Source organism: Carassius gibelio, chromosome B24 (genome assembly GCF_023724105.1).
Source record: "Carassius gibelio isolate Cgi1373 ecotype wild population from Czech Republic chromosome B24, carGib1.2-hapl.c, whole genome shotgun sequence".
Classification (NCBI taxonomy): domain Eukaryota; kingdom Metazoa; phylum Chordata; class Actinopteri; order Cypriniformes; family Cyprinidae; genus Carassius; species Carassius gibelio.
In genome coordinates this window covers 2,161,615-2,170,853 of record NC_068419.1, presented here as the reverse complement: position 1 = coordinate 2,170,853, position 9,239 = coordinate 2,161,615, and the positions used below count along the sequence as shown (strand labels likewise).

Here is a 9,239-nt window from a genome sequence, read left to right as displayed (position 1 = left end):
ATTAATAAATGACAATAAAGGTATTATATTGAGTATTAGAGCAACAAAAGTTGAAAAAATACATTAAAAAATTTTATACAAATATTTATGTATATATACAAATGCACATAAACACAGAAATATTCAATATTATATCATACATATATGTATACAGAAATGTAATATTATACATAATATTAGTAATATATATTTAATATTTTAAACGGTTTATCATGGAATAGTTTGTTTAATAAACAAATTGCATGTTAAGATAATACATTTTGAGTGTCTGTGCTTAAGATTAAAATATCACACAGCACTCAACAGTGCATTGTTATTACCCAAGGAGATTCAAACCTCCCCATGAGTCAATATTAAGTAGCAGTGAGTCAATAACGGACCTGTTTTTGCCTGTTCCGAAACTTGCTGGTGGCAGAACTGAGGAGGAGGATGATGATGATTAATCACTGGATAAAGAGTTTAATGACACAGTGACACAGACTCAGAAACACATTAAGCTTCACTTTGACCTATGACCTTCCCATCGCACCTCATCAGAGGAACTCAAAACTCACTCTGCATTGTTACTGAAAATGATAGCATTAATAAAAAATAAATAAATGAAACATTGAAAATGCATGCATTAGATGTGAGTTTATGGGTATCACATACATTTCTACCCAGTATGTTTGTCTTTGACTCTGTTCTTAATGATTTAATCATCCGCTGGTGTCTCTGATCTGACTGTGAGATGCTGTGATCATATGATGTTCATGTGAGTGTGAAACAAACCCTAAAACACATTGGAATGTGTTGTTGTGTTCTCTGAGACTTCACAAACAAACTCTGCTTGCTTCATATAATAAACTTGCAATTAAACATTTGCTTTATTAAGAAATCGCAATAAAGCAATGCTATGGAATCATAATTTGGAACTAATCCTAATAGTATCACACACAACTTTTCTCAAATAATAGGATTATAAAATGTACATTTAGTAAAAAAAAGAAGTTAGGAATAGGAGTGTATACACTCTAAAAACTGCTGGGTTGAAAACAACCCAATTTGGGTTATTTTGACAACCCAGCGCTGGGTCAAAAAGGGACGAACCCAGCGCTGGGTTATTTTAACCCAACCAGTTGGGTTATCATATTTAACCCAGCCTGCTGGGTTGCCATTTTTTATGGTTTAAAATGACTATATTGCAGGGTTTCAAAAACCAGAGCGGGTGTTTTTTATCACTGTATTTCAGAAGGAAAACTACTGTATTCAGAAAATGTTCGATATCATTTCGCATGTGCTTGATAAGGCAGCGTTTGTGAGCTCAGCAGCACCGCTCTGCAGCCGTTACCGGAGAAACCTACCTCTCCCGCTCTTAGCGCCTCCTGCTGGCAGAAAATAAACTCGCAGTGTAGCCATGTGGGGAAACAATGCATTTCTACGTTAAAATTAACCCAAATTGAGCTAGGCATTAAACCTACAAATGTTGTTCATTTTAAATATCACTTTAACACACAAATAATAATTATCAAAAGGAAAATATTTATTAAAAACAAGAGAAAAGTCAAAAAGTAACATGTTAGAAGAAATGCAGAAAAGGATGGCATTAACAGCTACAGAGTTCATAAAGCATTGAACATTTGATGAATATAACTTAAGATCAAATTGGACTTTGTTCAATTGTATATATTGTACAAAAATATACGAAAACACCTACAATAAATTTACAATTAGTTAGGTTTTTTTCCAACTATTCTGGCATGACAGTACACAAATAAATCACAACATTAACTTTGATATTATAACATTTAACAGACGCGTGTGTGTGTGTGTGTGAAAGAATGTGAGCAGGTGTATGAATGACAGAGTGTAAACTCTTCTACTAAACAACACAGAAAAAGCATTTAACTTTTTTTTTTTTAACAAATTATACACTTACAGTTTGTTTCATAGTCCATTAATACAGATCATGCATCACGGTCAATTTTCATGATCTCTTTAGCATAACTGATGTAGTCATGAAGAAGCCCCATCAGCACAGCATGTGACATCTTCTACATCATCCAGGGCAGCGTCCTCCTTTAAAACCAGTGCTGTTTAGGGGAAAGAAGATTCTCCTCTCTGACCAGCATTCATCCCAGTCACCGCCTGCTCTTCATCAGTGGCCTAAGAGAAACACATTTGAAAAAATTAAACATTTAATTAAACTATCGATTTTCAGGTAGAGGTGTATTCACATCCGTAAGGATAGGTAAATAATCGGTTTTAAAGTTTCAACACTTTGTGCGGTTGTTTAATGTCTGTCTATCACAGCTCTCATGAAGTCTATAATGGCAGCACTAGTGTGAGGACAGGTGATATTGATTGAATAAATATCGCTTTCAGAAAGCTTCTTTACTGAAACATTAAAACAGACATGACATTCACATACCTCACAAATGTTCATGTACGTGGAGGGCTGCTCTTCAAACCGTTAGTTCACCAAATAATTAAAATTTTCATAATTTACTCTCCCCATGTTTTTCCAGACTCATACAAAATCTGCTAATTTTTTGGAAAACGTATGAATATATTTAATATTCTCTTTTTGTGTCCTCCATTGCTGGTCTGGGAGACCAGTATTTTATTTTGAACATACATGTTTGCTATCATATAATTTAAGATGTATTCATATATAAATATCAGAATTTACTTCTACAATAACTCTATATTTATGAAGCTTGAAAATACTGATTATCTAAACTATAAATGGATTAACAAATATTATGAGAAAACTAAAAATATATTAATTTATGTTGTAAAGACAGACAAAAGTCTTATAGGTTTGGAATGACTTGAGGGCAAGTAAATTATTTTTTGTGTGAACTTTACCTCTAAGAGCGAAGACCAAGAATGATGACTCTCCAAATCAGACAAGACAACTCCAAACTTGGTTTGATTTCTGCAATAAAAAACACAGACATCAATGGTCTTAATGAAATGAGCACGTAATCACACTGTTGTTGCATCAAAATGTGAAGTAAACCGGCAGGAGACAACAGAAAAATTTATTTTCTAAAAATAACTTACATAAAATCTCAAAGGAATGATGCTCTCCCATGTCTCTTGCTTTTAACATCTACAAAAACAAAAAACAAACATTATTTTACTCTTAGTAAAACACAACAACAACTGATAACATGAAATTATGAAGTTTACTTGCCTTAAACGATCTTTCCCTCTCTTCAGAAGAAGCTGAGAAAACCTCCTCCTCACACAAGCAGACTTCTGTGTCCTTAACTCCAGATAGTTTGAGTTCTGCAAAGAGGGACATCAATGGTTTCAATAAAATATTAACATATACATACATATATATATATACATACATATATATACACACATACAGACACATATATACATATATATATATATATATATATATATATATATATATATAAAAATCACACTGTTTTTGCATTAAAATGTGAAGTTAACAGGCAGGACACAACATAAACATTAATTTTCTAAAAAAAAAAAGTAATAATAACTTAACTTACATCAGTCTCAAAAGAATGAAGTTATCTTGTCTCTGGATTGCAACATCTAAAAAAACAACAACATTATTTTAGTCTTAGTAAAAATAAAGATAACTTGATGTTATTCTGAAGTTTACTCTCCTTAAACCGTCTGTCCCTCTCTTCAGAAAAACACCTCCTCCTCATCCTCACACAGGTCTGTGACTCCTCACACAAACAGCTTCTGTGTCTTTAACTCTCAGCGCGAGGACAATGAAGACACAAGCTTGACAAGTCTGAAATATTACATGTAAAACATACTTTTAACAGTTACCACTTCAACAGCCTCAAAATAATTATGCTAGTCTTTACTACACAATGCCGTTTCCTTTAGGAGACAAACATACATTCAGTTTAACCGCGAAAAAAAAAGACAAATTCACATGAGCGTAACCGTGACCATAACCGTCTGTTAACGCCTCAAAAAGTACAGATAATGTTAAATCTTATGTAAATATGACAAAATACATTCACAGACGTTATATTAAAAGTACATCCTCCGTTCAGTACCGTTACATGAGGCAGTTAAGACCTCCGTGTCTGAGGCGAAAACCGCGTCCGTTTTTTTTAAAATATATATATATATAACGTTAAGCTCCTTTGTTTCCGCCTTTCATACAACCTGGTAAACAATAAAAGATAACTTTACATTTTGAATATTTACTTACCATAGTCTTTCACTCGCTTCTCGCTTCTATCACGCTGAGAAAATGGCGGCTGCTCGCACTGGAGACGTACGATCTTGACGTGACGTGCGTGCTCTCCTTCACGTCCGCGTCCTCAACCCAGACCCGCTGGGTTAAACTTTTTTTTTTTAAACCTTATTTTCAACCCAAACTTGGGTTAAAACATCCCAAAGTCCTATCCAACGGCCTCAACCCAGCAGTTGGGTTGAAAAAACAACCCAGCGTTTTTTAGAGTGTATATATATAAGGGTTGGGCAGGTTTTACATTGTGTATTCATGTCTCTAGAAACCAAACAAGACAAAGAACAAATATTGATTTGGCTGATAGTTCTAGACCTCAGACCGTCAAAAGTCAATAAATGCATAAAAAAAAAGGACAGTAAAAACACCTAGTATCTGCAGCCCACAGCTTTACTTTTGACTTTAAGGCCATTATTTTAGCGCCTCCTGGTGTTGGATACATGCAAAACTTTGTTATTGTAACGTTGTCTCGTGCAAAATATTTGTTTCTTTTAATGCAACTTTATAATGTAAGCTCATACTCAAATTGCATATATAAGAATTATTAAAGTTATTTTTATATATATATATAAAAAAAAGTTAAAAATAGTTTCAGAATAATGTTTGATCTACACTCCTACACTGAAATGCTCTGAAAAATTCCCCAGTTGCATCATTCCTGGAGCTACTTCCTCTTCCTGTGCATCGAGATGAGTCAGAAAGCACTGAAATCAAGACTCATAGGCTCTGACATAGTGTAGCACTTTTATTTCAATTACTCAGAGGCACGAATATCACTTAAAGGGAGATCCTTCACTACACACCCACGAGTAAAATCCTACCAGAGTCTGTGACGCTCGCCGTGACACACATTCACACACTCAGTACATTCAGGTCTCACACACACAAACAACACAACACACCCTTGTGGTCTTCTTTCAAACAGACGGGGTTCTGAAATAACAGATCATTCTTATGTAAAGAAAATAAAAACCCCAAGCATGACCCATGGTACAACACTGGACACGAGTAAAACCATCACACACTGTGAGGTAGATGACACCGAGTGACCTACAGACAGAATACAGCCGGTTCACATTTCTGTGCTCATTGTGAAGAAAACATGGATTTGCACACGAGTAAAAACATGAAACATGGAAAAATGTGTTAAATGAAATTGACAATACTCAGTATCTATCAATATATGGTATACACATACCAGAGGGATTTAAAAATCGGAAAATTCGAATTTAAACCTGTAAAAAAAAAGGTTTTAGAATTTCAAAAACAGAAAATGTTATATTATAATTAGTGCTGTCAAACGATTAATTGCATCCAAAATAAAAGTTTTTGTTCATTTAAAGGTGTACCGTCTATTTTTATTTTGTATAAATATACAAAAACACATGCATCTATATATTTAAGAAAAATATGTCATGTTTATATATTAAATATATTTATTTATAATATGAAATTTAATAATATATATATATATATATATATATATATATATATATATATATATATATATATATATATATATATATTTTTTTTTTTTTTTTTTCAAAATATATACTGTATGTGTGTGTATTTATATATACATAATAAATAAACACAGTACACATACATATATTATGTAAACAAAAGCTTTTATTTTGGATGCGATTAATCGCGATTAATCGTTTAAAAGCACTTGTTATGATGTTAAAATATTATTTCATATACAGTATGTGTGTGTGTGTGGGTGTGTGTGTGTGTAAGCACAAACATGAACTCATTTTAAACAAACAGCTGTATTTTCCTAAGAGATCTCAGAGTTTTGAACCCCACTGGTTATATATTCTATAAATATTGCAATAAATTGTGCCAAAAATTTGCATAGAACTCAGAATTCTATGGAAATCCACAGAGTTTCAGAGTGGGTCTGTCTACGATTAAACACACTATATAAGGAAATCCCCAAAGCCTTCATCATCATCATCATCCTCTGCCCTTCAGCTGTTGTTTTATTCTGATATTCACAATTTGATCTCTACATCTTTCAGTGAGGTCACAGATGACACAGACACCTCAGTGTTTCTTTGGTGAATGAAAGAACAAAGAAAGGGAAATCTGTAACTGTACACATGTATGTTAATGCATGTTGGTTCAATAACCTTCAAGTCCTTTAAAAATAAACAAAAAAATAAAAGACAGAAAACTATGGCATGTAGAACGAATTACAGAAATGACCACGTGACGTTAAATAAAAACATATTTAAAAGAAAAACAACACAATATCCTCAGATTTTCACAATTTGCTCTAAAGCGAAGCGTTCACCACAGATGAGCAGTGCAGAAACTACATCCTCATTAAACATTAGATAAGATGATCTAAGCACATCCCTCGCTCTCTCTACTTCACGACACACTGTAGAAAATACAGTAATAATGTCCCGGTAACAAAACACTGCACCGCTAACACGGGGTTCAAAGAAACAGAAGACAGACCTTCATCATCTCAAACTGATGGAAACAAACCCACTGTTTGACCTTCTGCAGTTCATCATCATTTATTTTTGGCACACATCTTCCTATAATTCTGAATCAGATGCTACCGTTCAAAGTAAAGAGAGTTTTAATGAACATCATTCATCTGAAATAGAAATATTTTGTAACATTATAAATGTCTTTACTATCACTTTTGATCAATTTAATGTGCCCTTGCTAAATAAAAGTATATTTGTTTTTGGAAAAATATATAAATATTTCGAACGGTAGTGTATGTTACATGTAACACCGTGTCCTAACCAAGCTTAAAGAGTCTCAGCCAATCAGAATACATCAGCTGTTTAATATTCAGTGATTTTGGACCAATCAGGTGTGTCTCAGTGGATGAGACTTACTGCTTGTTGCTTTATCACATGGTTAGGACACAGTGTATAAGAAAAAAAAACGAGCAACAAAAATACAATGTAAATCTTCTAAAAATTATTTTCTAATTGTCCGAATCTAAAAAGAATAATTTCTAAACCTTTTTAAGCTGAAGTGTGTCATTTCAAACCATAATAAGGTTTCTCAAACAAATATTAAACACTCCCCCAATCTTCTATTGGTCAGAAACCAATAGCTCCGCCCACAAATTAAATCCATTGGCTGAGAAAATCTCCAGTTCTTGTCATTCAAACAAACTGCAGTTCAATTTGATGCCACTAGGAATAACACACTTCAGCTTCAATCCTAATAGACTGCTTTCCTTAACTAGATGCTTTCACACTTTACTCTATTAGTAATGCTTGTTAATTAAGGATTCTCCATGTTTAACATTCCCGGCCGCACAATAACATCATGAATGTCAACACAAAGACTAAATATCATTCCAGCTCATGGGAAAACACATTTATTGCTGAGAGAAGGAGATTTTGCAGTGCTGGTTCTTATCATCAGCAAATATTGTGCTGGACCGGTCAGCCGTGCCCTGTGCTTTTATCACAAACTTAATGGAAAAAATCTAATAAAAAAGTGCAAATACAGCTGAAATCATCCCGGTTAAACGGATTTCAGTGATTCATGCCGAGATGAAGCCAAAACAAAACCTCAGTACTCAATGACGAGACTAAATATTATGGCTTTTTTCCTTATACGCTGTTCGCGTTAAACATTTAAACTTTTATAACACAAAACCCTTGATAAGTGGACGACACGCTCGGCTAGTGATGACTTGATAATGAATAAAAGTTATTGCACAATCCGTATCATGAAGTCTGTAACGTCATCCGACACATTCATCATCCGCGCTGCATTATTGTTAAAATTAGCCGACGTGAAAAACTCAAACATTCCTTTGATAACAGTAAAAGTGCGTTTTCGCAACTCGGATATGGATTCGCCACAACAATACACTCGTTTCGCAGCCTAGCTTGCTAAAAGTAGATGTTATTTGGGGAATTAAGCGACAGATTGAATCGTAGCTGGCATGCACAAATAAAAAGCAATGCAGGATGTAGACGAACGAATCGATATTAAACAGGCATTAGCAAATTTTACTTTAATAAAACACGCCCGCTTTAAGCCTTCGGATCGTACGCGCTTCAAAAAGTCTTGAAAAAGCAAACGATGTTGCACAATAAACAGACATAAAAACTAGCACAGACTGTACGAAACAAACAAAAGAAAACAATGAAAGTGTCATAAATTAAAGTGTCGTGTTACGAAGCGAACCATCGCTCGTCTTTGTTTCTTCACGTTGTCGATGTCCTGTAATGAACGCAGCGCTGTAAACCCCGAACACTAGCTTTCTCCAAGATGTCCGGCTTTGCTGTGGGAAAAATAAAAACTGAATTCCTGCCCGCGGGGCGTCGTGCTACAATCCGCTTTATGAGTATATGGTGATGACTTCACGCCCGCCGCCGCGCACCAAGAGGACCCGGTTGAGACCCTCCATCAAAACCTCCAGAAACTCCATGTCTGAGTCGCATCAGTCAAGGAAAAACTTTGTGATTGAAATTACATATATAAATAATGTGTACATATAAACATAAAAAAAAAGAAAAGAAAAATATACATATATATATATATATATATATATATATATATATACACAATTTATTTTAATATGTTAAACATTAAAAATGTAAAATAAAAGAAAAAATGTTTTTTTAGAAATGTTGAAAATGCTTTTATAATTTGTACTAATATGTAGAATTGCTTTCAATTTTGTTTTGTGCATTTTTTCAATTTTTTAATATTACTATTTAGTTTAGCTTGTATTTAGTTTCAGTTATTAATTTTAGCCCTTCAAATTAATCTTATTTAATGTAGTCGCTTAATTTTGTTTAGGTTTTTCTTTAATATTTATATTTTAACTTATTAAAGCTTAATATTAATTAGAAAATAAGTTTTAGTTAATGTTTTTAGTTTTTGTTAATATTTTGAATCATATATTATGAATTAGCTTTTAATTTTGTTTTTGTTTTTGATTTTAAATTTATATATATATATATATATATATTTTTTTTTAAACTACTTAGGTTTAAAATAT

At 33.2% G+C, this 9,239-nt stretch overlaps 1 protein-coding gene and 2 long non-coding RNA genes across 9 annotated transcripts in view; all 3 read right to left on the bottom strand.

The window, feature by feature from the left end:
- Positions 1-59: 59 nt before the first annotated feature.
- On the bottom strand, positions 60-3,099 carry LOC128013289 (uncharacterized). Its single transcript, XR_008183287.1, has 3 exons — positions 3,049-3,099; positions 2,851-2,920; positions 60-2,145 (listed from the first exon to the last, which is right to left on the bottom strand). It is a non-coding gene; the product is annotated as an uncharacterized LOC128013289 (long non-coding RNA).
- Positions 3,100-3,186: 87 nt separating this feature from the next.
- Positions 3,187-5,708, bottom strand: LOC128013290 (uncharacterized). Its single transcript, XR_008183288.1, has 3 exons — positions 4,202-5,708; positions 3,516-3,769; positions 3,187-3,276 (listed from the first exon to the last, which is right to left on the bottom strand). It is a non-coding gene; the product is annotated as an uncharacterized LOC128013290 (long non-coding RNA).
- Positions 5,709-5,847: 139 nt separating this feature from the next.
- The window catches only part of slc12a7b (solute carrier family 12 member 7b), a 56,906-nt gene continuing 53,514 nt past the window's right edge, over positions 5,848-9,239 (bottom strand). For all 7 annotated transcript variants that reach the window (XM_052595563.1, XM_052595564.1, XM_052595566.1 and 4 more), the window contains one exon: positions 5,848-8,665. In XM_052595563.1, the coding sequence (XP_052451523.1) occupies positions 8,574-8,665 (92 nt within the window). In that variant the 3' untranslated portion in view covers positions 5,848-8,573. The remainder of the gene's footprint in view (positions 8,666-9,239) is intronic.